Source organism: Myotis myotis, unplaced genomic scaffold (assembly GCF_014108235.1).
Source record: "Myotis myotis isolate mMyoMyo1 unplaced genomic scaffold, mMyoMyo1.p scaffold_m19_p_29, whole genome shotgun sequence".
NCBI lineage: Eukaryota > Metazoa > Chordata > Mammalia > Chiroptera > Vespertilionidae > Myotis > Myotis myotis.
In genome coordinates, this window is record NW_023416334.1 from 1,845,777 (window position 1) to 1,871,937 (window position 26,161).

The 26,161-nt window shown below is 62.0% G+C and overlaps 2 protein-coding genes across 2 annotated transcripts in view; one reads left to right on the forward strand and one right to left on the reverse strand.

The window, feature by feature from the left end:
• The window catches only part of SLC5A10 (solute carrier family 5 member 10), a 77,037-nt gene extending 76,701 nt beyond the window's left edge, over window positions 1-336 (forward strand). The window contains exon 15 of the mRNA XM_036296427.1: window positions 72-336. Coding sequence (XP_036152320.1) covers window positions 72-169 — 98 coding nt within the window. The 3' untranslated portion in view covers window positions 170-336. The remainder of the gene's footprint in view (window positions 1-71) is intronic.
• On the reverse strand, window positions 324-24,663 carry LOC118649404 (GRB2 related adaptor protein). Its single transcript, XM_036296428.1, has 5 exons — window positions 24,353-24,663; window positions 18,171-18,268; window positions 13,924-14,046; window positions 3,282-3,450; window positions 324-1,502 (listed from the first exon to the last, which is right to left on the reverse strand). Exons 1-5 carry the CDS (start codon window positions 24,428-24,430, stop codon window positions 1,317-1,319), a joined length of 654 nt encoding a protein of 217 aa, XP_036152321.1. The 5' UTR covers window positions 24,431-24,663; the 3' UTR covers window positions 324-1,316.
• Between the last annotated feature and the right edge of the window lie 1,498 nt (window positions 24,664-26,161).

Consider the following 26,161-nt stretch of genomic DNA (forward strand, 5'->3'; position numbering starts at 1 on the left):
GGCTACGGAGCAACAGGGCCCTGGGGGTGGCCCTGAGATCCTCAGTGTCCCTCTCTTCCCACCCCTGCCAGCTGGCAGCCGGAAACAGGCTTTCTGGGCCCGGGTCTGTGGCCTCAACGCTATCCTCCTCATGTGCGTCAACATCTTCTTCTACGCCTACTTCGCCTGATGTGGCCGGGCCTGAGGCCGCCCCTTTCCCTAATGAGGACACCAGCCCTGAGGCTGCCTGGCCAGCCAGGCGGAGCCTGAAAAATTAGGGAGGGAATGGGTGAAAAGAATGTGACACTTCAAAAGTGGCCGTCATAATGGGCGATAAAGGGCGATTTCAGAGGACATCCCTACACTGTTACTGTCTTTATTTTTCGTACATGGGACCAGGGCAGGAGCAGCACAGTCACCAGAGCTCAGGGCCCAGAGGGCCCCAGGCCCCCCTGGGTGGAGGGAGAGCCCCCCACTGTCCCATCTGCTCCCAGTGCCATAGGGCCCCCCCTTCTCACTGCTCCCCACCCAGCCTGGCATTCCAGCTGCTTCCGAGTTCACCTCTCTTCCTGCTCCCAAAGGTGCCCAGACTCCCTGCTGGGTGTGCGTTCCATTCTCAAACTGGGCCCCCTCAGACTGCCCCCCATGCTGCTGGGCTTCAGAGTCCAGCCCAGGCCCAGCTCCCCTGGCCCGCAGGTCCTCCCGGCTCCCGGGGCCTGGGCAGAGCCTGGGCCTGAACCAAGCCTCCTCGGTGGCTGCGTCCAGGGCTCGCCCCCCAGGCCTTGTCCATTTTGAGGAGCAGCTGCCCCTTGCCTTCTCCATGGTGCCCTCAGGGCCCGACCGCCCAGTGTCAGGGGCCCAGGTGGGCGCTGGAGAAGCTGATCTCCACCTGGATCTGTCCAGTGAGCCCAGGCCATCAGGTGGGCAGCGCCCTCGCCTTCCCTTCCCTTGAAACCACCTCCCCAATAGCCAGACACCTCAGGGTCCTTTTGAGGGAGGGGCGGGCGGGCCCGGTGGGTGGGGCCACTGACGGTGGAGTGTGCTGAGCCTCTGTCAGCCCACCCTAGGGCGTCCCAATGCTGGTGACCAGTGGGAAGAGGCTGCGGGAGCCCCGGGAGTGCCCCTTGCCCGGCGGGCACTGCACTTGGTGTTGGCTGTGGGCACGGGGCAGCCCCGGTTCATGTGGAGCAGAGGGCTGGGCTGGGCCGTCAGAGGCCATGTCCCTACCAGGCCTGGGCCGAGCCCAGGGGGCCCGGAGGGGTGTCCATGGTCTCTCTCTGGACTTCAGCGTCCTGTGGACAGATGGTCTGCTGGCTCGGCCCCCAGCCCCGCTCCGGTCAGAGGTGCACCGGCTGGACGTAGCTCCGGGGGAAGAAACCCACCTGCCCGCAGAACCGGCCTCGCCACCAGTGCGGGTCCAGGTGCTCCAGGACCTCGATGATGTCACCGCGGCGGAAGCTGAGCTGGGAGGGGTCCTGGGCCGAGAAGTCAAACTGGGCCTGGGCGAAGCCGGCCCGCGGCGGCTGCAAGCGGAGCGGGTGTTAGTGGGGCCTCGGAGGCCGGAAGAGAAGGGATTTGCCGCCGGTTGGGAAGGGCAATGTTTTCGAGGCAGAATTGAGGTCAAGGGGATGGCACCCACCCGCACGGGCCTCCTGCTGCCCGCACCCCCCCCCCCCCCCCCCACGGCCGCCACACAGACACTGCCTCTCCTGAGAGCCCGCGCTGTCCTGGGCTCTGCTGGGACCGGGTCCCGGCCGCAGTGAGGGGCTGTGGTTCAGGCCCTGCCTGTTCGGGGCCTCAGTCCCCTGGCTGTGCAACGGCCGTGATAACTGGACTCCAGGCCCCGAGACCACCAGGGCTGACACAGACCGTGGCGTGACGTGTGGCCACCACAGTTCACTGCTGCTGCCCTTGGCCAGGCTCTGGAGCGAAGGCAACGCTTGGAGCTGCCCAGCTCTCGGGCCTGGCTTCCAGTCCTAGCTGTGCCCCAAAGTGACCTTGGTTAAGTCCCTGCCCTTGTGGGACTCAGTTTCCCCACCTTCGGATGGCGCTGGACTAGAGCTCTCAGCCCGACACCAGGACACCTCCTCCCAGCACCGGCTCTGCTGAGCAGGAGATAGGATCGGGCACCGGCTGTAATTAGCAGTTCTCTGCCCAGGAAGGAGGAGGCGGCCTGGGTCCCGAGAGACCAAGCCAGCTCTGGAATCTCCCCACAGGGTAGGCGATCCCAGGGCTGGGCCCAGGGAAGTGGTGGGTGTGGGGGAGCTCACAATGGGCCCCCAGTTCCATGCTGGCTCCCTCACACTCTTCAGGGTCAGAGCTGGCTCAGGCAGCGAGGGGGAGGGATGAAGGTCTGGGGTACAGAGGCCAGAGGAGGCTCACGGCTGATCTGACCCAGGTCATGCTGCGGAGGCGGAGCCTCCCGGTGGGACAGGGGGGCCCGGGGGGTATAGGGGGGAGTGTCTGAAGCACTGCTGATGCCCTGGAATATCAGACCCCAGGGCACATCCTATGGGACAGAGGGGACACTGAGGCCCAGGAGAGGGGTAACCTGGCCCTGAAGTCGTGCTGGACGAGGCAACTGCGGTCCAGGGAGAGGCTGGACGGGCCTCCCTCAGCCTCCCTCAGCCTCCTCCCTCTGCAGAGCCCGGGCTGTCTCAGGGTCCTGCCTGGCCGACCCCCCCTTCCAAGGAAAAGAGCACATCAGGAATAATAACCCCATTAGCAGGTGTCGTCATCCTAATGAGAGCTGGTCCCCGAGCCCTGATGAAAGGCTGGCTGGCAAATTGCTGTTCTTGCGAGGACACGGGGTGGCCAACCTCTCCCACACACACCGTGTCTGGCCAGGACCTCTCCCACGCTGCCCACACCCCACCCAAGGCCAGCGCCTCTGGGGCAGGAAGCAGGACTGAGCTACGGCTGGTGGCCTGGGGTGAGTCACATCACTCTCCTTCCTCAGCTGCCTCACCTGCGCGACGGGTGAAGAGCCCAGTCCAGTACGTGGCACTCAGAAGGCTCAGTAGGTGTCAGTACCTTCAGCCATTCAACATTTATTGAGCACCTACTGCGTGCCATGCACTACTGACAACAAGCCCGATGGTTTGCCCCAGGGAATAGCCAGTTGGTTCCTTCCTTTTCTCCCCCTCTCCTTCCCAGCCTTGCTTATTTCCCTGCAGCGACACCAGCATAGAACCTCACAACATGGCCGGACCCCCTCCCACGGGGGGAGCTGGCGGGCCGGCCCCAGCAGGTGTCGTGGCCCCTGCACACAGCAGGGCGCCCGCCCGGCCTTGCCCACCTACCTGGAGTGGGGGCTCCTCATCCCGCAGGAAGACCTGGCGCTTCTTGGCGATGGTGGTGGTGCGGTAGAAGTCGACCAGCTCGTTGAGGGAGTTGAACTTCTCCTCCCACAGGAAGTACTTGCCTGAGGCCTCACGCAGCACCTTGAAGTGCTGCACCTGGTCGCCGTAGCTGGAGGAGAGGACCCATGGTCACTGGGATGGGCCCACGGCCAGGGACCCCTCCAGCCTAGCCCTCGTCTCCCCTTCTCGCCCTGGGGGCAGCCTTTCTCTTTCCTGGTGAGACCTGGGCTCAGAAGGGCAGGAGGGAGGACAGGCCGGCCTCCCGCCCAAGCTCCAGGTGAGACCTCGTGAGCACCCCTGGCCGCTGAGGGGTGGACCCTGGGCCAGGCACTTCCTGGCGGTGTGACTTTAGGCAAATCACTCTCTGAACCTCAGTTTCCTCACAACGCCTCCTCCCTCGGTTCAGTGCTCAGGAAACGCCGACCGTGGCTCCTGGCAGCACGAGGAGGTTTCTCTGAGTGCATTTCCTCTCTCTGTTAATCCTCGCCGGGGGATAGCTGTTCTGTGGGTTTTAAGAGAGAGTGGGAGGGAGGGCTAGCGACAGAAACATCGATGTGAGAGAGACACGTCGATTGGTTCCTCCAGAATGCACCCCGACCTGGGCTGGAGATGGAGCATGCAACCGAGGTACATGCTCTTGACTGGAGTCAAACCGGTGCTCCGGTGCTCTAACCACTGCGCACCCTCAGGTCGCTAGGGCCATTTCCTCTCTTTAACACGCCCCTCAGCCTTCCCTGCTCCTCCCGCTGCGTCCCCTCCCGGCTCTTGCAATCACTTGAGGAGCAAATCCTCCGGCCGCCCTGACTCAGGCCTATGCCTGTGGGTGGGAGGGGCGCCTAGGCACGTTGGATGCTTCTGTCCTTCCCACCCACACCCACCTCGAGGACCTTCTGTGGAATATACGAGCATGCAGACAGCAGATGTGACTTTGGGTGGTGGGCACACGGTGCAATATACAGATCTCTGTAACATAGAAACCTGCACCTAAAACCTATGTGTTCATGTTGACTAATGTTGCCCCGATCAATCCTATATAACAAAACCATAACATGCAAATTGACCGGACGGCCAAACAGTGGGACAACCATCCAGATAACCATCCGGGACCACGCTATGACACCCACTGGCACCAGGCCAGCCAAGGAGGGTGCGATGTGACTGGTCGGGGGCCCGGCCATCGCCCATGATCACCCCGCAGAGGGAAGCTCAGGCCACTGGCCAGCGGGGCAATCAATCGGGGGGCTCCACGATCACCCCAAAGAGGGAGGCCCAGGCCACCCACCGTCAGGCTGCCATGGGTGGCGGGTGGGCAGAGCCTCCCTCTTCGAGGGAAGCCTGGGTCCCGGGTGCCGGAGGGAAGCCGGTGCCGGCAGCCAGGGGAAGGAAGGCCGACTCTCGCACGGCTTTCATGCATTGGGCCTCTAGTCTATATTTATAAAAGGCTAAGTGACCCTCCGACCGCCAGACCGGTAGCTATGACGCACAATGACCACCAGGGGGCAGACACTCAATGCAGGAGCTGCCGAGAACCTGAGAACCACCCTCGCTATCCAGGACCCCTCGGGGGATGTTAGAGAGCCAGTTTCAGCCCAATCCCTGCAGGCTAAGCCGAGGGACCCCACTGGTGCACAAATCTGTGCACCAGGCCTCTAGTTTAAGAATAAAAAGAAAGAACCTCCTATGACTCCCCATTGCCCTTGGGACAAACTCTTACCTCAATACTAGGCTCTAACTGCATGTCCGGCCTCTTTCCTTCTATAATCTCTGATGCAATCAGCGGCCCCTTCTTGCCCCCCTGCCCTTGCCCAGCCGCTCAGCCCAAGCCCGGCCACCCCATCCTCTCACACACCTTCTCGCTCAGTGAGGAGACGGCCTGCCTCTCCCAACCGGCCAGAGGGGTGAAGCCTGCTCTGCCTGGCCTGACCCAAGGGACCTGCCCAGGGCCTTCCCACTCGTTGCATATTTCAGGCCAGGACAGGACATGCGGTGGAGGCCAGGGGAGATGCCAGGTGGGTCAGGATGGCGGGGAGCGAGCCACCACGCTTCTCCTCCCTGCTGCAGGTGGCCAGGCCTGCACGGTGGGGAGGAGCGAATAGGGCCCTGTTTACTGTGGGGGAACCAAGGCCCTGCGTGCAGCCAGCACCTGGCCAGAGCCCGGCCACATCTGCGCGTCTACGTGTCACTGTAAAGTGTCCCCGACTGGTCATCACTGTTCAACAGCAGCAATGATGCTGGTCCCACTGTGGCAATCATGTCCCAGATCTTGTCATTCCACGTCCAGAGCTACTCCTCCACGTCGTACCTGGGCTCTGGCCCCAGGAGGCGCGCCCTCTGTCCTCTCTGCTTGGCCAAGCGGGGCCCCCTCCCTCCTCCACACCCAGCTCCACTGGCTTACATCCAGCTCACTGCTCTGGGCCTCGGGCCCTCCCCTGCAACATGGAGGGGGCGCTGAGGCACCCCCCGCAGTGCACGGGGGACCTGGGACTCCTGGCTGTGCAGGTGCCACCCACAGGGCGGCCCCAAGGGACTTCTGGGCATGGCCAGGTGTGTGCACTGGGCAGGGGTGGCCCCTGGGAGGGAGATAGGTTATCATTTTGTTTGCGACTAAATGAGAACTAAATACCGGTCTGGAAACTCGATAATAAAAAGAAAAAAACACCTCAGGTTCTAAATTTCAATTTTGTTAAACGATTTTGGACACAGCGCACTGACAAGCCAGGTAGCCCTGGCCTGGGTCTGTCCAGGTGGCCCACACCAGGGCCTCAGGCCGAACGGGAGCGCATGTCGGTCCCGCTCTCTGCCCACCCTGCCTGCTGCTCGCCTCCCCGGCACCCTGGTGGCTGCTGTGTTAGGTTTGAGATTTAAGATGAAGACCCCGTAGTGTGGGGGGCAGAGGGCAGAGTGGGATCTCCGACCTGCCCAAGTCAAGGGTCCAAACTACGCAGCACCTCCCTCTCCACCTGTACACACACCTCCAGGCCTTTGCACATTCTAGTCCCTCCACATTCTTCTCCAGCCAAACTCTACTCCTTCGTCAAGGCCCAGGTGAAAGGGCCCACCCTCTGGGAGCTGCTCAGCCCATTGGAGGCAGGCTCTGTGGGCTCTGCGGCCCCTGCACAGCCTTGTAACCAACTGCTTCTAGACCCCCCACTAGCCACCTAGATAGCCCAAGGGGGGTCAGTCCCTGAAGGTCAGCCCCGCTGAGAGCTGCTGGACTCAGGCAATAGCCTGTCAGCCCCAGGCTGGAGGCCCAGGGTGCTCTGAGCTGTGGCTCCGGCCTCCAGGCGCCCAGCCCCTGACGCAGGCCCAGCCGCCAGGCTTGTGTATAGCCCAGAGCGAGTCCGTCCCACCACGGAACTGAGGCCAAAACGCTGAGGCTCTGACCATGGCGAGCAATGACCCCGAACCCAAGACAAGGCCACCTGTGGGCCATCGGCAAGCACTGCTCCAGGTGCCGAGGCCGCTCGCGTGTGGGCTGCGGGCACACCTGTTCGCGTCCCTGGGATGGGAGGGGGCGCGTGGACAGGGCTCCTGCCTGTCTGACCTGCAGCTGCCGAGGCCACACCCTCCCTGGAGCAGCGGCGTCCTGCCCCTCTCCGTGATGGCTCCTGCCCTGGGCTTGGCTATGGTGCACGGAGCAGTGTCAGCCAAGCAGCAGAGTGAGGACGCCAGCGCCAGGCGGCGAGGAGTCGGGAAAGAGGCTTGGAAGGGCTCAGGCCTGAGGCGCTGGGCAGAGGCAGAGCTGCGGAGCTGCGTGCGGGAGGCGCTGGGTGCAGGGGTCCTCTCCGGGTGAGGGCAGAGGAGGGTGTGGTGGGTGGAAAAGATCTCAACCTCCAATGGCCACAACTTTGAACATTTTGGTGTTTGAAAGTTATCCTGTTACCTGGAAAGTTACTCAAAACAAAGCATTCTTGCTCCGGCCGGTGTGGCTCAGAAAGGTTGCGGCTAGGTTCCCGGTCAGGGCACAGGCCAGGGTCTCAGGCGCAATCTATGGTAGGGGGCGTGCAGGAGGCAGCCAACTGATGTTTCTCTCTCATCATTGATGTTTTCTCTCTCTCTCTCCCTCTCACTTCCTCTTTCCCTCTAAAGAAAAAAAAACAATAAAAATATTTTAAAAACATTCTCTGAGCATATAGGAGGGTCAGGGAGTGGAGAACAGGTGATAAGATGTGGGAAAGGGCAAGAGACCCAGGAATTCTAGAACCTGGCAACCTGAGAATTCAAGAATCCTCAGTGCTTGGTGAAGGGCAGGTCTCGTCCTTTCTCCCACCCGTCCTGGAGTCCTGTCCCTGTGAGGAGAGCAGGCCAGAGGGGGCCTGCCTGCAGCCAGGGGCCCTGCTGGGCCAGTCCCAGCCTGACAGTGACCACACCGACTGAGGCCTGGCCAGGCCACATCCATCTGCTGACCCAAGGACTCCGCACCTGGGCGTCTCCCGCCCAGCCCGCCTGTCTCCCGGGCTCCCAGGCCTCACCTCGGACTCTCGCCAGGAACCCTGTCCCCTCTTTTCTGCCTGGCCTTGGCCTTAGCCATCCTTCAAGGCGCCTGAGAAGCCGTCACTGGGGCTGCCCTCTGTGGGCTCTCCAGAGCTCCCTCCCCCTGGTCCAGGGAGCTGTGGGCATGCAGAGGACCGACCGCCTCTGGGAACCAGGACCCCGGACTGGAGGGGGCTGAGCCCTCCCAAGCAGCAGGGGAAGGGCAGCCCGAGGGGCTCAGAGCCTGGCGCAGAGCTGGTCCAGGACGGTGGGCGGTGCCTGGGGCGCGTGTGCACGTGTCCTGGCCCGCGGGTGCCAGGCGTCTGTCTCCGTTGTGCGCATCCCTCTCTGAGCAGCTGTGGCTGCATTTGTCTCTGTGTGTGACCCCCACACCCACCCACCCGGGCGGGGGGCAGTTGGGAAAGCCCCAAGGAGCAGGTCAGGCCTGATGCGAGCAGCCAGTCCTGCCTGGCGGGTTTTTCTGGCTTGGTGGCGGCGGCAGCAGAGGTGACAGTGGCAGCCCGGAGGATGAAACAGGCTGGGTCGGGTCACAGGACAGCCCTGGCAGGGACCCAGCGCTGCCTGCCCCCGGGTGGTCTCCATTAGGCCTGGCCCTTCTGCAGCTTCAGTTTCCCATCGGCGAACAGGGAGGGGCTGCCCGCACTGCGCAGACGCGAGCGGCATCGCCCGGGCCTGGGCTGGGCTGCGGGTCTCGGGGAAGGGGCGGCCGGGGAGACCGAATCTGCGGGCACAGGGCCAGTGGGCACCAGCTCGGCTACTCGCTCTGTGCTCTTGGGCAGTTCCTGCACCTCTCTGAGCTTCAGGGCTTTTTGGGTTGTTGGTTTGTTGTCTTGTTTTACCTGTAAACTGTTTCTAGGATCAATTCCTCCTGGTCTTTGCACGTATAAAACCATGCCCCCCACATTCCTGCTTCACTTTCCCATCCGTCTTTATCGCCCTCCTGGATTCTGTGTAATTTGCTAACCATTTATCGTCCCTTTTATCCCGGTGGGACGAGAGCCCAAAGAACGGGAGCTTTGTTCTGTGGTTTGTGCCTGAATCCCGAGCGCGGGCCAGGCCTGTGCACAAGGGTGCTCAGGGACCCGAGGGCGGAGCAGGCCGTGCATTGAGTCCAGGGCACCTCTAGCCTAAGAGGAAGCAAACCCCTCGCTTGGGAACAAATTCTTGTTTACGACAGAGGGGACACGGCAGCCGGAGTGAAGTGTGCGGCAGTCACACAGCACAGGCCGGGCGCCCAGCCAGCTCGGACGCGCTTCTGCAGGGGGAGGGCCCAGCCCTTTGTAAACTCGTAAAGGCCAGCGGCCGTGGCCACTGCTGCTCCTGAGGCCCATAAACCCACTCTGACAGCTTTACGGGCTCAGCAGGAGCAAACAGGAGGTAGCATGCAGGGGGGTGAGAGGCCCCGAGAGCCAAGCCGGCGAGGGAGGAAATGCTCTCTCCCATGAGCTGGCAGCCATCACCTTCCGGATGGCCTTCGGTCATTGTCTCCTCGCTATAGATGAGGGCATCACAGGAGAGAGAGCGGGATCTGCTGGTACCCAGCAGGTCCAGAGCAAAGCCAGGCAAGCGCTGGGCCCCCACCTCGCGCCACCACCCTCTCTAGGGCCAGGAAGCACAGGGCGACCTCAGCGGGCTCCTGTGATGACAGTTGCTCTAACCGGCATTTACGAAGCACTGACTATGTGCCAGGCGTCACACTTTACGCAGATGTTCAGTTTACAGAGGCAGAGACAGGCCCACAGGGCAACGTGCAGGGGTTATGCCGCCGTCGGTATCAGAGCTGAGGTTCTTGCCCTGAAGCCCACACTCCTAGCCACATCGGTTCTGAGTCTGCTTCCTTCTCTGACCGCTGCCCGCTGTCTGCCAGGGACCACCGAAAGGCTCCGTGAGAGGCGATGGGCCTCGAGTGGGAGCGGGACCTGGGAGCCCTGGCCCAGCTGGACGAAACCTAGGGCGGAGGACACCACGGCAGCTCCTGTGGCTCTAACCGTGGGGGTCTCGGCCGGATGCCTGGGGGAGGTGCTGGGGGCGTATGCCAGGATTTCTCTTGGGGGCACTCCCAGGCCCTTCCCCGACAACACTGGTGCTGGCTCCTAGGGCTGCCATGTCTCCCGGTCCAACTTGCTCTCCAGGCCCACGCCTCCCGGGCCACCTTCCGGCCTTTGCACATACTCTCCTCCTCAACCATGTGGAATGCGCCTGTCATTGAAACATCCCCCCCCCCCCCCCCATTCATCACTAACACCCTGGGCCAGGCGGAACCACCGCCCCCTCCCCCTTGGGTTTGACTCCTCCCCGACCTGCCCTTCCTTGGTGGACACACACTGTAAGCAGGTTGAGATGCTTGGCTGCATTTACAGAGAGAAGCCAGAGGAGGGCAGCGCAGGAGGCACAAAGGGAAGCTTGGCACCTGATTTGTTAGCGGAGGAGGGAGAGTGGAGAGGAGTCAGGGTTGGGAGGGCCACCACCTCCTGCTGCTCAGGTGACTTCCCTGTGACCCTGCTTTGCTGGGTGACCTTGGGCTTTGGAGCTAAACCAGGAGCCATTCAAAGGCCGGGGCGGCGCCATGCGCAGGAGACCACCTGGGCAGCCAGCACGGGCGGGCACTGCCATTTCTGCTCCCGCTGAGGGGGAGGAAGCAGGGGGGGTATTGCGGGGGGGGGGGGGGCTAGAGAGTGGGAGGTGAGACAGTCCCCCAGAGGCCCGCAGCCATCCTGAGGAGGAGTCGGCCAAGCACTCAGTCCCCCCACTTGCAGCACCCCCGTTTCTAACACGGGGACATGGAAGCCCAGAGAGAGTGAGAGCCATTCCTGTCCTCAGGGTGGCCAGCCTGCCCCGGGCAGGGGAGTGGGGAAAGCGGGCGCGGGCTGCGTGCCCAGCTCTCCAGACCAGCGCCCCCCTCAGCCGCCCCAGCCCCCCCTCAGCGCCCCAGCCCCCCTCAGCCCCCCAGCCCCCCTCCGCCCCCAGCCCCCCTCAGCCCCCCAGCCCCCCTCAGCCGCCCCAGCCCCCCTCAGCGCCGGGCACAGCTCCCCTCAGCCCCCCAGCCCCCCTCAGCCCCCCCAGCCCCCTCAGCCCTCCCCCAGCCCCCTCCAGCCGCCCCAGCCCCCTCAGCCGCCCGCAGCCCCCCTCAGCCCCCCAGCCCCCTCAGCCCCCCGCCCAGCCCCCTCAGCCCCCCCAGCCCCCCTTCGCCGCCCCGCCCCCTCATCCGGACCCATCTCCCCTCAGACAGGGCACAGCTCCCTCAGCCCCCTCAGCCCCCTCCCCAGCCCCCCCTCAGCCCCCCAGCCCCCTCAGCCCCCCAGCCCCCCTCAGCCGCCCCAGCCCCTCAGCCCGGGCACAGCTCCCCTCAGCCCCCCAGCCCCCCTCAGCCCCCCCAGCCCCCCTCAGCCCCCCAGCCCCCCTCAGCCCCCCCAGCCCCCCTCAGCCCCCCCAGCCCCCTCAGCCCGGGCACAGCTCCCGCTCAGCCCCCCCAGCCCCCTCAGCCCGGGCACAGCTCCCGCTCAGCCCCCCCAGCCCCCCTCAGCCCCCCCAGCCCCCCTCAGCCGCCCCAGCCCCCCTCAGCCCCCCAGCCCCCTCAGCCCCCCAGCCCCCTCAGCCCGGGCACAGCTCCCGCTCCTCATCGCCCCTGTTCTCCCGCTTCTCTCACAGCAGCCGGGGAGCTAGTACCCCCTCCTGCCCAGTCCTCCCCAGGCTCCCTATCGGGGACCAACCCGGCCTCCTGGGCGGGCTCCGCGGGCCATCTCTCTGGCTGCCCCTGCCCCCGGCTCCCTCTCTCCTCACACCGCCTCCTGGGGGCTCCCCGTGTCCAAGCCCTTTCCCCCCAGGGCCTCTGTGCGGGGCTCCCTCTGTCCCACAGCCTCCTCCGGGTCCTCCTGCCTGGGGCCTGCGCAGCCTCCACTCCGGTTCAGGTTTTTGCTCAGATGCCGCCTCTCAGAGAGGCTGCCCGTGTCCACCTGCTTCTGTCCTGTCTCCCCGACTGAGAGGGCAGCCCAGGCCCAGGGCAGCTGGCTCTGCCTGTGGCTCAGCGACTAGGCGCCCGCCCCCCCCAACTGGCTCAGGGGGAGGGAGCCGAGGCTGCCACCTCAAATGTGCCCCTTTGGGACCTCGAGTGTTATCTTTAAAAAAACAGAAGACTCGGGGACTTCTGACGCCCCCTTTGCCGAAAGAGCTGAGAGAGGGCCACTCCCGGCAGCGGGATCGCTAGGGAACTGGTGTCACGTGAGGGGGCGACGGAGGGACGCAGCGAGGTCTGTGACAGCGCCTCCCGGGCCATTGGCAGCCACGGCCCAGCGGACATTTCCTCCCCAGCGTCAGCGTGTGGGTTTCCATCTCCCCGTGAACTGCCCCCCTCCCTGTGAAGCCCCACCCTCAGCCTTCCTTTCTCTTTAGCTCAGGATGGCAGCAAGCCTGAACGCCCCGTCTGACTCCAGGTGCCACCTTCTTACGGAGCCCCTGTCTGTGCACATGTGGCTAAATTTGATTATTTTCTCCACTTAGTCTGTCTAGTGCCATTTTAATTGTTTGACCAGCCTGGAGGACTAAAGGGGGAAAGTGGGGGGGACTCCCCTTCTCACACAGACACTGGAAATAGGAAGGACAGAGACCCACCAGGGCCTGACCCTGCCACCCTACTCCTGCGCCTGCTCCCAACTTCCAGCCTGGACCCCCGTCTCCCCATGTGGCCTTGGGACTGGCTGCCACCCCTGCCTGAGGAGCTGCTTGTTGCAAAGCCAGACACTCCTCTGCAGCCATCTTGCCTGCATGCCAGGCACTATTCTAAATGCTCTCACTGTACTGACTTAGTTCATCCTTGCAATAACTCACTGTACGTGCGAGGAACCAAGCACAGAGAGGGTGAGTGACTTGTCCAAGGTTACACAGCCAGGAAGTGGCAGAGCCAGAATCTGAACCGCAGCAGCCTGGCTCCACAGTCCGCCCTCTCAACTATGTCCCCATATAGTTAAGAGGCAGGATAGTAAGAAGCTAGAAAAATTCCTTGGCAAGCGAATTGAGGAAAATGAGGCCGAGAGCTGAGCAAACTGGCCCAGCACTTCACAGCAGACACCGAGTCTCCTCCCTAGAGATCACAGCGAGGCCTCCGTGTATTTCAGCTCCAGGCCCAGAAGGTAGCGAATCCAGGTGGGCGGCACCAGGACCAGCTGCAATGACCAACGCCCCCTGCCCTGGCGCCCACCAATCAGTGGAGCCCCCGACCCTAAAGGGACACCCCTGGAAAGCTGATGAGTATTCTATTGAGATTTCTCCTTGGGACCTCCCAAAATGCCCAGCCTTTAAACCCTCCAGGAGGGACCCAGCCTGCACTCTCCCTCCCAGGAGCACGCCCATGCCTTTCCCTTCCCCTCTACCCCCTGCAGGAGGGCACCTCCTACACTCCACGGGGTCCCCACCAGGGGAGCAATGGGCAGCGGCAGCTCGTGCCAGGCTCACTCTCTGATCTGATCCTGTCTCCAAGGCCCCTTTCTCTGACTTCTTAGTGAACCAGAGCACCCCACCCAGGCTCTCCTGCTGCTTCTACCCCAGCCCCTTCCTTGTTGCACTGCCCCAGCTTTAATAAACATCCTCTCAAAGTCACCTGGACTCACGGTGTGACGTCTTCCCTGCACCAAGTCAAGAACCACGCACTCCGGCCGGCCCTAGGAGGATCTGCTCCGGGTCAGGTGCCCCCAGGAACAGCAGGACCCTGTCACAGTACGTCCTGAAGGCCTGCCCCGGTGCCGGGTGTCTCCTGTCCCTAGTCGCTCCCACCACACAAGCCACCGGCACCTTCCTCCTCCCTGGTGAGGAATCTTGGGCCCTTACTAGTCACAGAATAATGTCCAGACCCCCAGGCTGACCCTGGAGGCCCGAGCCTGCTCTTCAAGCACATCCTTACTGCCCTGGCCACGCCCTGGACGGGGTGTCCTCCCCAACCCCAGCTGGTCACTGCTTCCAGGCATTTGCCGGGGCTGCTCCGCTCCAGGGACGACATTCCCGCCACCTCCGTCTGTGAGCCTGTTCGGTGCTTGGGCACAGCTCAGGTGCTGCCTCCCTGCCCACCCGCCCTGCCCCCTTGGAGGTGACGGCTCACTTCACAGAGATGGAGAACTCCCCTGGGGAGCTCTCGCTCTCCCGGATCAGGAAGGCTCCCAGGTAGTTCCGCTTCATCAGAATCTCTTCTGCCAGCTGCCGGGAAATCCTGCCCGAGTACCACCTGCAGAGAGAGGGGACGGTGAAGGCAGTGGCGGGGGAGGGGGGGGGAGACAGCTGCCTTCTCTGCGCCCAGTGCTCAACATCACTCATCCGCACAGCAATCCCAAAATGCAGGAGATCTCATTGCACCCATTTTACAGATGAGGAACCTGAGGCACAGAGAGACAAAGCAATGAGCCCAAGGTTACGTGCTGTGGCAGGCAGGAGCTGGGAACCAATCCCAGCCTTCTGGCTCCTGGGCCCAATCCCTTCCCACCAGGCCAGAAAAACACATACCATTAGGAAAACAGAAATATCAAACCTCAGTGACATCAAACCCAGCTAACTCCAGCTGAGCTTTTCCGTTTTAGATGGTAGATTCTTTTTTATATATGTACTAGAGGCCCAGTGCACGAAATTCATGCACTGGGGGGGGGGGTGTTCCTCAGCCCAGCCTGCACCCTCTCCAATCTGGGACCCCTTGGGGGATGTCCAACTACTGGTTTAGGCCCAATCCCACTGTCCTAAACCAGCAGTCAGACATCCCTCTCACAATCCGGGACTGCTGGCTCCCAACCACTAGCCTGCCTGCCTTCCTGATTGCCCCCAACTGCCCTCCCTTGCAGACTTCATCGCCCCCAACTGCCCTCCCCTGCCGGCCATCTTGTGGTTGTTGGTGCTGCCATCTTTGAGGGTGGGGCAATTAGCATATTCCCTCTTTATTAGATAAGGTATATCTTTTTATTGATTTTAGAGAGGAAAGGAGAGGGAGAGAAAGGAACATCAATGATGAGAGAGAATCATTGGTCGGCTGTCTTCTGTATACCCCACACTGGGATTGAGCCTGCAACCCGGGCATGTGCCCTGACCAGGAATCAAACCTGGAATCCTTCAGTCTGCAGGCCAATGCTCTATCCATTGAGCCAAACTGGCTAGGGCTGGATAGTAGATTCTTAAAAGTGAAAAAAATAAAATAAAAACGATGACAAAAACAATAGCAGCTTTGATCTGATGAGGAAGGATCTCACCCTATACCCATTTCACAGATGCCCAGACTGTGGCCACCTGGACTTTTTCTCACAGGTGCAAGTCCCTTTGCCTGCTAACCAAACAGAACTGGGTATACAGAAGGTGCCTGATTAATGCTTAGAATCTTGCAAGGTCCCACCATCCCCAGGGTCTGGGAGTAAAAGGCTGGGGTCCAGCTTCTCGTTCAGTCCTGTCCGTCTGCCACAGGGCGCCAGGCAGTGCCTGTCCCCACCCCACCCCCTGCCTGCCTGGGTCCCACCCTCGGAGAGTCCAGGTTTCAGCCCCTCGTTGTTCGGGGAGGGGTGGGAACGAAGGCCGGAGCAGCCAGTCTCCTGGTGGGACCGTGGCCACCAAGGCCGGCGGCAGGTGCAGTGGCAGGGCTGGCACATCCTGCCCATCTCCCCACGTGCCACTTGGGTCCAATGTGCCCGATGCTTGCAAACACTGAGGTTCTGCCCGCGGGCTTTCCCTGGCGCCTGGCACACTGGGCCCGTGTGCTGAGCCCTGGAACACTCAGCAGTGCCTGCTGACCAGGGCACAGGTGGACCCACAGCCAGCCCCGCCCTTCCTGCCGCCCTGGGCGCCTGAGCCTCTCCCGCTGCCCTGGTCCCAGGGCGTGCGCAGCGGCACTCACGCCCCCTGCCGGCTCCTGCCCACCCACCTCCCGCTCCCAAGCCAAGCCCTGGCCTCAGAGTCTCAGGCCCCGCCTCCGCCAGAGCCCACACCTCAGACGTGAGGTGCCAACCAAGTGCTGCCCCAGACAGTGGGCGTCCCGGGGGCAGAGGCAGAAAGTGGTCGCTGCGTGTGGAGGGCCTGGGTCCCTGGAGTTGGGGAGTCCTGGACAAAGCTCCCGCCAGAGGCTGAGCTGACCATGGAGGCCAGCTCGGGGCCAGGCAGGGAGCCCCTCTCCCAGAAGCCTCAGCGGGACCCAGGTGCAGGGCCCCCGCAGGGCTCCACGTGGGCGTTTCCTGAGGGCCCGGTGTCTTCAAAGAACCCACAAAACCCCACACGAGGTGTCAGCATGTGGGCGGCTGTCACCCTCAAAGGGTGTTGCAACCGCACCTTCAAGGAGGCCAGCCTGTCCCACCAGGGGGAGCGGCTGGTCCTGGGCCCCTCCCTGGCACGGCAGAAGCGAGCACTTCTCTTCTGGCTGCCCAGAGCCTGCTCCCTCCACCGCCAGCTCCTGCACTCGGGGCACCCAGCCTAGCCCCGCTTCTCACTGATATGGAAACAGCCCAAAGCAGGTCACGGATTCCCTGAGAGGTTACACAGTAGGTCCCTGACCTTGGGCTCTCCCTCAACCCCAGTTGCTCTTAAGGGCTCCCCCACCATCCTTCCTGGGGAGCACAGCCCGGGCCCACAGCACCGGCTGCAAATCCCACTCTGCCTCTTGCCAGCCCAGTAACCTGAACAGCCACTGGGCCCCTCTGTGCCTGTCTGTGCTGCACACACGGCTTTTCCTGCAGCTGCTGCTGCCATGGGCCGGCTCCAGCCCTCGCCCTGTGCCTCCCTCCTCCCCTTGTGCCTCCTCCCCTGTCCATCTCTCGGGTAGATCTGCCTGCTGCCCTCCCTGGCAAACTTCTGCTCTAACTTCGGGGCCCCACAGGGCATGCCCTTCCTCTGGGCAGTTCTCCTTGGGAACCCTGGGGAGGGGGGGGGGTGACGCTGGGTGCTCAGGGAACCAGTGGGCCTGGGGGAGGCACAGGGCTTCAGGGGAACCTGGCCCGCTCCACCCTCCACACACCCTGGGCCTGAGGGGCTGGGTCAGGCCCTGAGCTGGAGTTTCCCCACCGCGTTTGGGGCCAGGGCAAGGCTGTGGTTGGCCAAGGACAAAACTGGGCACGGCCGTGGTTGGGTGGCGGGGGGCGGGGTGGCTGAACCCTTTCCTGCTCTGTCCCAGACACAAGCACCAGAGCTGAGCCCAGGGCCACTGCATGGAGCACTCCACGACCCCAACAGCCGGTGCATGCTTGCCTCAACCACCAGCTTTGCCGGACAGGCCTGGCCCTAGGCCACACCTTTGCCAGCCTCCACACCACCCCCGCCCCCCCGCCCAAGGGCTCCTCAGCAGCTGTGGCCTTCGGGTCGGGTCTGCCCGATCGATCCGCTGCCACCGGGAGACCTCCCCAGCCCACAGCCACGCTCCTGCCTGTCCTCTGTTGCCCGCGGATGCCTGGGCAGCTTGCTCTTGGCCCGCCCTGGGGTCTCCCTGTTTCTCCCCTCAGGCTCTCCCTTTACTGACAGGAAGATTGACAGCCCTGGGGTCAGCTGGGGGCTGCAGCTGGAGGGGCTGGCCCAGCGTGTGAAGCTGGAGGCCCCATCGGCTTTGGAAATAACTCAGAGACAGAGGAAGAGGAAACACTCTCAGCCCCACCCTGGCCCTGCAGCCCTCCCTCCCACCCACCGGCCTGGCCGGGCCACTGGCCTCCACGGCTGACTGAGAACCTCCCCTGCGCAGGCCCCCGGCTGCCCCCAGCCAGTCATTGCGCCCCCCCGCTCCCCCCACGGGCTCGCCCCCATAGCTTCCCCGCGCCTCCCTCCAGAACGTCTTTCTCTGTTTCCACTCAGCTGACTCCCTGGAAGCCTCACTCACTGCACCTCTTCCGAGACGCCTCCTCGGTTGGCTGCCCAGCGCTGCCTGCGCCCCGGGCTTCTGTCCCGTCTCCACGGGGTGGGCTGCTCGGCCCCAGCAGCTCAGCATGTCTCCACGCCGTCCAGGGAGGCCCTGGGCCGCGGCTAGTGCTGGGCAGAGGGCTGAGTGAGCAGCTGGACTTCCCAGAGTCTCGGCCACTGAGGCCTGTTCTGGGCTGGGCCCTGCTCCGCCATGCTCAGGCCGCGGCTTTGGATGGCGCCTGCTGGGAGCCTGACCAGGAGCTCCCTGGGCCAGCAGGTCCCAGGCCCTGGGGTACCTGGGCCTCACATAAGCCCCCTTCGGCCCTGATCCAGGTTCTGCTTGGCCAATGTCCACTCTCTCTCCCGTGTGCCCCAAACGGGCACGCCCGCCGCCCTCCCCTGCCGCCCTCCCTCCCACCTCACAGGGCTGGCCCTGGGGGGACATTCGGCTGCAGGGGGTGGGGGGTGCCTTGAAGCTGCAGGGCTGGGGCGATGACCACTCACGGGTGGGGCTTGACTCGGATGTAGTTCTTGGGAATGAACCCCTCGGCGCCCCGGAGCTCAGCCTTGTACCAGTTCTGGTCGTCTTCCATGTTCAGGATCTGCAGGAGGAGAGACACTCAGCCACCCGCCGGAGAGGCCCCTGCTCAGAGCCTGGCGTCACCCGTTAGCCCTGGCCATTCCACAGGGGCCTGCCACTCAGGGTCAGGCCTGGCTCCTCAGTCCTGCATCCCCAGCCCCGGCCAGCCTGTCCTCAGGAGGGCACTGCATCCCTGGCTCCTCAGTCCTGCGCCCACAGCCTGGGCCAGCTTGTCCCCGGGAGGGCACTGAGTCCCTGGCTCCTCAGTCCTGCGCCCCCAGCCCCGGCCAGCCTGTTCCCAAGAGGGCACCGCGTCCCTGGCGGGGCTGCAGCTGGGCTCAGGCACTGGCACCCAGACCCAGCAGCCTGGGCTCCTGGGCTGGGCCTCGAGCACAGGGTCCCAGAACACTCACGCCCAGCACGAAGCCCAGGGGCAGGTCAGAGTCCCCGGGGGGTCAGGGAGCCCCAGCCCGGGCCCAGCGCCTGGTGGCCCCTTAAGTCTGCACTTGCACTGCCCTCACAGTCTGATTTGGGGTGACCACTCAGCAGGAGGCGGTGGCATTCAGGCCCTGGGAGCAGGGAAAGGAGACCCCGGGGCTGGGTGAGGCTGCGGCCTGGCCGGCTCTGGTCAGGGGCTCCTCGCCCACAGCACGAGGGCCCTGCACCCCGCAGGTGGCTGAGAGGAACCGAAACAGCCGAGTCGGTGGGAGTCGCTGCGGGTGAGCAGTCAGGCGGCTGTGGGACCCGCGGCCAGGCCTGCAGAGCCCCGCATGAAGCGTGGGGCTCCTCCTCCCTTCTCTGGGCAAGCTTTCCATGCATCACCCTGGTTTCCATACAGCCCTCTGAGGTCAGCATCACCAAAGGCTACCACACTGCACAGATGGGGAAACAGCCCCCGAGAGGGGAGTGAGCCAGGCGGCAGCGGGGCGAGGGTGAGGGGCGAGGGTGAGGGGCGAGGCGGCGCCCACAGCGGCAGGACTCCGGGCCTGGGGTCCGGCTCAGCTGGTTTAAGGGAGACCCTGCTCGCCAGGTTTCACTCTCACTCTACCTCCCACTTTGTCTCGGACCCGAGCCTGGGAGGCGTCTCTCCTGTTAGTCCTGCAGCAGGCCCTGCGTTGCTGGGTCCAGTGGGGACATCGCTGAGAGGAAATACTGGGTAGAGAGCAGTAAGGGCACTGCCAGAGCGGAGGCTGGGCGGGCTGCCTGAGGCAGCCACTCAGACAAGCACTTTCCAAGAGAAGCTGAGATGGCCCAGCCCCGAGCCTGGCCCAGCAGGCAGGCACCTCGCCTGCCCAGGCGCTGTGAGTCCTTCCTTCCTGCCCTGTAGCCCGGGCCGGGGCAGCAGCCCAGGGACAGACGGAAGCAGGTGGCTGACTCAGGAAAACTTTTGCTGAAAACAAAACAAAACAAAACAAAACAGTTCTTCCAATTTATTAGAAAATTAAAGCCAGATTCCAGGAAGATGCCTGGAGCCCTGGGCTCCGGCCGCTGCCTGCCCGTTTCATCGCCTGGGGAGTGGGATGGCCGTGGCCTGCACTGACCGTGGCCGTGTCTTGTGAACGCGAAGCCCTGCGGACGTGTGAATGTAATATATTTAATCCAGTCGCTATCTTGTTTTACTTTCCTATTATCTTCATTCTGAGGACCCAGAATGTTCTTGTTGTTTACAGTCGCTGAATCCTTCCTGTTACTGTGGTTCAAAAGCCCTAGACCTCAGAGACGTGGGGATTCCTGCCTGGTGAGCTGGCTTTCCCCTGAGCCTCCCGCAGGGCCTCCCCCAGGGTGCGGGCCACTGCTGTGCCCGGGGCACCTGCTACCTGCCTGGGCTGGGTTCTCACCATCTCGCTCCCCTCATGCTCTCCCTTTACTGACAGAGAGACTGCTACCTGCTCATCTGCTATTTACTGTGTGCCAGGCGCCGTGCTAAGCTCTAGCAATACAGCAGGGAACAAGGAGCTTGCATTCTGGTGGGTAAAGGTAGTAACAAGAAAGGAAGGCGAGCGTGGGGGAGGGTGGGGGAGGGGGAGGGGGAGGAGGGGGAGGGCCTATAAATGGTGGTGGACCGGGACTTGACTTGGGCTGGTGAACACACAGTACAGATGATGTGCAGACGATGTGCTGTGAAGCTGTGACCTGAAACTTGTGTGATTTTGTCAAACAGTGCCACCCCAGTAAAGTCACTAAAAAGGAAAAAATGTTTTAAAAGGAAGGAAACAAGTCAACGAGGTAAGAAGGTAGCAGTAGGTGGTCTGGGAACAACAGGATGGCACAGCTGGAGGCGTCTAGCTGGGGGCAGGGCGGCTTGCAACAGGGTCAGACGGGGTGGCCGAGAAACACCTCCCTGAGACCCAGATTACAGGAACCGGACATGGAAAGATGTGGGCGACAGGGTGCAGGGCAGAGGGAGCAGCCAGCCGGTGCAAAGGCCCCGAGGTGGGTGGATATTCGATGAATAGGGAGCAACTGAGACAGTTCTGAGGGTGCAGGCCTGTGGCTGCGGGGAATGGCTGTGGGCAGCAGGCAGGGTTGCCCGTATTGGGTCCCGGGTGCCCTGGCCTTTCCCGTGGAAATGCCACGAAGCCCTAGGCTCCTCGAGTCTGGGCCTCGGAGACCAGGTTATCCTTGGAGATATGGGGGTGCAGCCACCACCCACCCTCCTCCAGCGAGGAGCAGCAGGCACTGTCCCCCAGAAATGCCCGCCCCTCAAGGAGGGTCTTCGCTCCGGGAGAGTGTTTGAGGCCCTTTGTCCCGGTGGGCTCGGGTTTGCTCACTGGCTCCCGGCGGCTGGGGGCGGGACGGTGGGCACTGCTGTGCAGGCCTGGTCCACGCCGGGCTCCGGAAGCCGGTTGGATGGGTGAAAGGGCCAGGTCCCAGGGCCAGCACCCGCCAGCGTTGCTCGCTGCTGTGAAAGGACACCAGGCTCACCCCTGGGCCGCCCAGGAGAGGACGCGGGACAGTCATATTTTTATAGTCACAGAAAGCGGCCCGGCTCCGCGAGGTGGGCGAGGCACCTCAGGAGAAAATTAAAGGAGCTCCAAACATCTCAGGAGTCAAGGTAAATAGTATTTTAAAGACAATATGTTATAAAAATAAGAATGAATGCACAAACTCTGGATATGATCTCAGTTAATAATAACGTATCAATACTGGTTTTTAGAGACAGAGTAAGAGACACGTGGATGTGAGAGACACACCGATCGGGTGCCTCCCGCACTCACCCCGTACCTGCCCTTGCCTGGACCTGAACCCGGGACCCTTCAGGGCCCCTCTGTTATCTTTAAAACATTGCCGAGGACGCCCATCATGAGCTTAGCTCACACTCACAGAGAAACCCAACCCTCAGTCCTGCCTCCTGCCTGCCGCCACACTCACTGGGCCTCCTCGCTCACTGTCTTCAGCCACAGGCCTGCCTTTCAACTCTTCGAACATGTGCACAGGGTCCTGCCTCCCGGCCTGGCACCGGGTGCTCCCCAGCCAGAGCCCTGGCTGCTTGCATGACTGCCTCCTGCTCATCCTTCACGTCTCACTCAGGGCCACCTCTCACAGCGTGGTCCCTGTGCATGCCCTCTCCCTGTGTCCACTCCTCAACCCACTAGAACCCCTGGGCCAGCGGCCTCTGGACTGGCAGGTCCAGGAGGGCAAGGGCTCTGCTGTGCTTGTTGCGGCGCCTCCACACTTAGAACAGTGCCTGGAACAGAGCAGGTGCTCGGTAGCTCAACACAGGGCACACTGCTCCTTGCCAGAGGCAGCGGGTGGGGGCTGGGGGAGTGGGGGAAGGGGTCAAAGGCACACATTCCAGTTTAAGATAAATACGTGATGGGACGTAACGTGCAGCATGGAGATACAGCTAATATCACTGTGTTGCATGTTTGAAAGCTGCTAGGAGAGTAGATCTTAAAAGTCCTCAAGAGGGAAAACGTGTTACTGGTGAGGCGATGAACCTTACCTGCCTAGCTCATCATGGCGACGTTTCATACAAAGACGTTTATCAAGTCACATGCTGCACAGCTTGAACAACCACACCTTATAGCCAGTTATATCCCAACTAGAGGCCCGGTGCATGAAATTCGTGCACTGGGTGGGGGGGGTTCCCCTCAGCCCGGCCTGCACCCTCTCGCAGTCCGGGACCCCTCGCTCCTTACTGCCCACCTGCTCACTGCTCCTTAGTGTTGCTGCGGCAGCAGGAGAGGCTCCCGCCACCAACGCTGTGCTCACCAGCCGTGAGCCCAGCTTCGGGCTGAGCAGCGCCCCCCTGTGGGAGCGCACTCACCAGGGGGCAGCTCCTGTGTTGAGCATCTGCCCCCTGGTGGTCAGTGTGCGTCATAGTGACCGGTCGTTCTGGTCGTTCCGCCTTAAGGGTTGCCTAGGCTTTTATTATATAGATAAAACCAGGACAAAACAGCTCAACAAGTGTTTGCTGAGTGAATGAAGGGGAAGGTGGCCCCTGCCTTCATTCCTCCACCATTTACCATTTTTTGAGCTTGAAAGGCCTCTTCCTCAGCATCCATCCATGGGGGCGGCGGGGCGGGGGGGCAAGTCCCACTGGAAGGCACCCCAGTGTCTGCTAACACTTAGTCCTTCCCTCCCTCCCTTCCGTCCTCCTTCCTTCTGTCCCTCCCTTCCATCCATCCTCCTTCCTTCCTTCGACGTTTCCCTTGTTACTGAAGCCTGCTGTGTGTGTGCCAGGCCCTGATCCTGCCCTCATGAGCTCACTCCGTCCTCAGCAGCCAGTCCCTCTAAGAGAAGCAAATACACCAGGAATTGGCTAACACTTTAGCAAAGGTTAGTGGGAAATGACTAATCTTGGGGTAGAAAAGGTGGGCACAGGAACCTGGGGGGCGGGGCAGTGGGGAAGTCACAGTCTTTACAGTGGCCTTGGGGTCCCCTGCTCCACCCTCTCCACTGCTGGCCTTTCACCCTGAGCCCCATTCCTCTTTCCTCACATCTAGGATTGGGGGTGGGGGGGTAAGCCAGCCTCGCTGTGGCCCTCACAGACAGGGCCTCGACAGCCCTGAGCTCAGTCTGCCTTCGCCCCCATTGGGCCACACGCCCTGGGCCTCCAGCCAGCTGCGCCGGTGTACTGAGGAACCCGCATCCTGGCATAGGGTGGGGTTGTGGGTCCTAAAGGGACGTGGTTCCTTCTGCGAAGCATCAACCTCCCACCAGTCCTTGAGCCTCAGGGACAGACAGTTTCTAGAGTCCAAGGACACACGTTCAAATTGGACCTCATTCTGAGCAAGTCCTGTCACCACCCTGTGCCTCAGCTTAGTTAACGGGGAGGGGGGCGCCCAGCCTCCCATCTGGGCAGCTGAGGTGGGACACAGGCACACGGCTGAGCGGGAATGGCGACAGCAGGGTGACAACAGGGTGGCCGCAGGGTGGCCCAGGGTGTGCTTGAAGCTCTGGGCCAAGAGTAGGCCCAGGGCTCAGAGGGCAGGACATCTAGTCAAATGCCACTGCTGGGGAGGGGGTGGCGGCGGGGGGGCTCAGGCCGGGAGGGGCGTGGCTTCCTCAGCGCGTGGCCGTGGCCGCAGGGTGCCTGACTCCTGGCGCGGCCACTCCTGAGCCCAGCCCCTGAGCAGTCTGAGGAGCCAAGACATTTCCAGAGAGAGATCCCACAGACCCCCTGTCGGGCCGCCCTGGAAGGCAGCCGTTCCTTACAAAGGCCCAGACCAGAAGCGACGGCAGTGGTAGGACTCCCCCCTTTTCTCCCGGCCGCTGGGAGCTGGTCTTAACACTGAAATCACAGCTCTTCACCCCGCAGGCCAGCGTGCACTCATTACTCCCCTAGGACTTCCTCCGCTCCCCCCTCGCTCCCTTCCCCACCCCACGCGCCTCTCATCTTGGCAACTGTCTTCTCAGATTCTTCCCTGGGAACCCCCTGCCAGACACCATGCGAATGTCTCCTTGGACCCTCACCGTGGCCCCACAGGAGGGATCGCAACCTCCCACTTCCTAGATGCCTTGTCCCGGCAACTGGAGAAGCTGGGCCTGGCCCCCAAAGACTGGATGGACTCTTTTTTTGGGGGGGGGGGCTGTCCTGGGACCCTGGTTCTTAGCCTCCCTGTCCCATGTGGGGCCACTCGGCCCGTTCTGACCACCCTACCTTGAGCGTGTCCCCCTTGTTGAAGGCCAGTTCATCGCTCTCTGTGGCCTGGAAACTGTACAGGGCCACGGACTCCATCCTGCTGCCCCTGTCCCAGCAGCTGGGCTGCGAGCGAGCGAGAGAGCGGCAGCGGCTTCCTGCTTCCTCGGCGTCAGGACTGTCTTCCTTTGTTTGAGGGCGGGTTTGTTCTTTTGAAGCGGAGGCTGAAACTCCCCTGACAGGGAGAAACAGGAAGCAGAGCCGTGTCACCCAGGAGGGGTGGGACCCCAGGCACAGGCACGGCCGGGGGGAGTCTCTCTCCTTGTACCCAGGTCACAGAGGATAAAACTGAGGTCTCCAGCGGAGAATGCTGCACGCCACCCGCCAGCTCAGGCAAGTGTCTTGTGGTGCCAACCACTCCCATGACTTCGCCAACCTGTCTGCCTGCATATGATTCTCCCGTGCCCACTGCATAGACCCAGGCTCATTTCCTGGCTTTCGAGGCCCTTCCAGGCCCCACTGCACCCCATGGCCACCTCACACCTCTCCACACTCACTGTTACTCACCTTCCCTCTATTTTTAAATATATATATATATATATATTTATTTATTGATTTCAAAGAGAAGAAGGGAGAGGGAAAGACAGACACATCAATGATGGGTCAAGCCCACAACCGCAGGCACTGCCCTGCCCTGCCCCGCAATTGAACTGTGACCTCCAGGTCGATGCTCAACCACCGAGCACACCGGCCAGGCACTTTGAATAATGATAAAGGCAGTGTTTACTAAAATACATTGCATTTTCAAAATTGAGCTACCAGCTGCTAAAGTGTGTATACATTTTGGAGGACACCCTGTATAATAGACAGAATGAGTTTATCTATAAAATGAGTATATTTATATTAATTGAGCGGACACCTGTATATATAATGCGTGTGTGTTAATTGAGTGGACACAGGTATATATGTGAGTGTGTGTGTATATATATTCTCCCCCTCCCCCTCTAGCTTTGTCTGCAGAGACGCTCTAGAACAGTGATGGCGAACCTTTTGAGCTCGGCGTGTCAGCATTTTGAAAAACCCTAACTTAACTCTGGTGCCGTGTCACATATAGAAATTTTTTGATATTTGCAACCATAGTAAAACAAAGACTTATATTTTTGATATTTATTTTATATATTTAAATGCCATTTAACAAAGAAAAATCAACCAATAAAATGAGTTCGCGTGTCACCTCTGACATGTGTGTCATAGGTTCCCCATCACTGGTCTAGAAGCAATGTCACCTCCACAGTAAGAAGCGCATCCGCACCGGCTCCATCCTGGTTTCTAGACACCGTCCTCCACTAAGAAGACCACCCTCCATCTCTTTGGCGAGATGGCTTGTTCCAGGGCTGGGGCAGAAGGGTCCTGGGTGAGCCTGGAAGTTAGGAAGTGCTCAGGGGACGATGGGAACTTGTCAAAATGACAAGGAGGCAGCTTGAAGGGAGTTCCGTGGCCATAACTGGGACACTAAGATGGCCAGGCAGGTGGAGCTGCCCAGGAGGGGAGTGCCAGGCCTTGGCTCGGCCCATCCTGGAGCTGCTGCGCGCCTCTCCTCCCAGCCCCTCCCTGTCTTCCGCCCGCCCCAGACCCCAGAGTGACAGGATGTGATAATGGGGCTCTTTCCGGCTCAGTGTCAGCTGAGGTTTCAAAGCCTCAGAATGGTACAGTTGGGGGAGGGGTTGGGATCCACTTCCCTCCAAATCTGAGGCGCCTGGAGGCCAAAGTGGGGCAGGCTCCCTTTCCGAGAGTGAGCACCTGTCCTCCGGGCTTGTGGACCAGGTGGCC

Excerpts from the sequence above, each read along its gene's own strand:
- LOC118649404 (XM_036296428.1), bottom strand. The coding sequence starts at position 24,430 with ATGGAGTCCGTGGCCCTGTACAGTTTCCAGGCCACAGAGAGCGATGAA. Across the intron at positions 18,269-24,352 it reads ACAAGGGGGACACGCTCAAG|ATCCTGAACATGGAAGACGA; the intron begins GTAGGGTGGTCA and ends CTCCTCCTGCAG. Across the intron at positions 3,451-13,923 it reads GAGTTCTCCATCTCTGTGAA|CTACGGCGACCAGGTGCAGC; the intron begins GTGAGCCGTCAC and ends CCTCTCCTCCAG.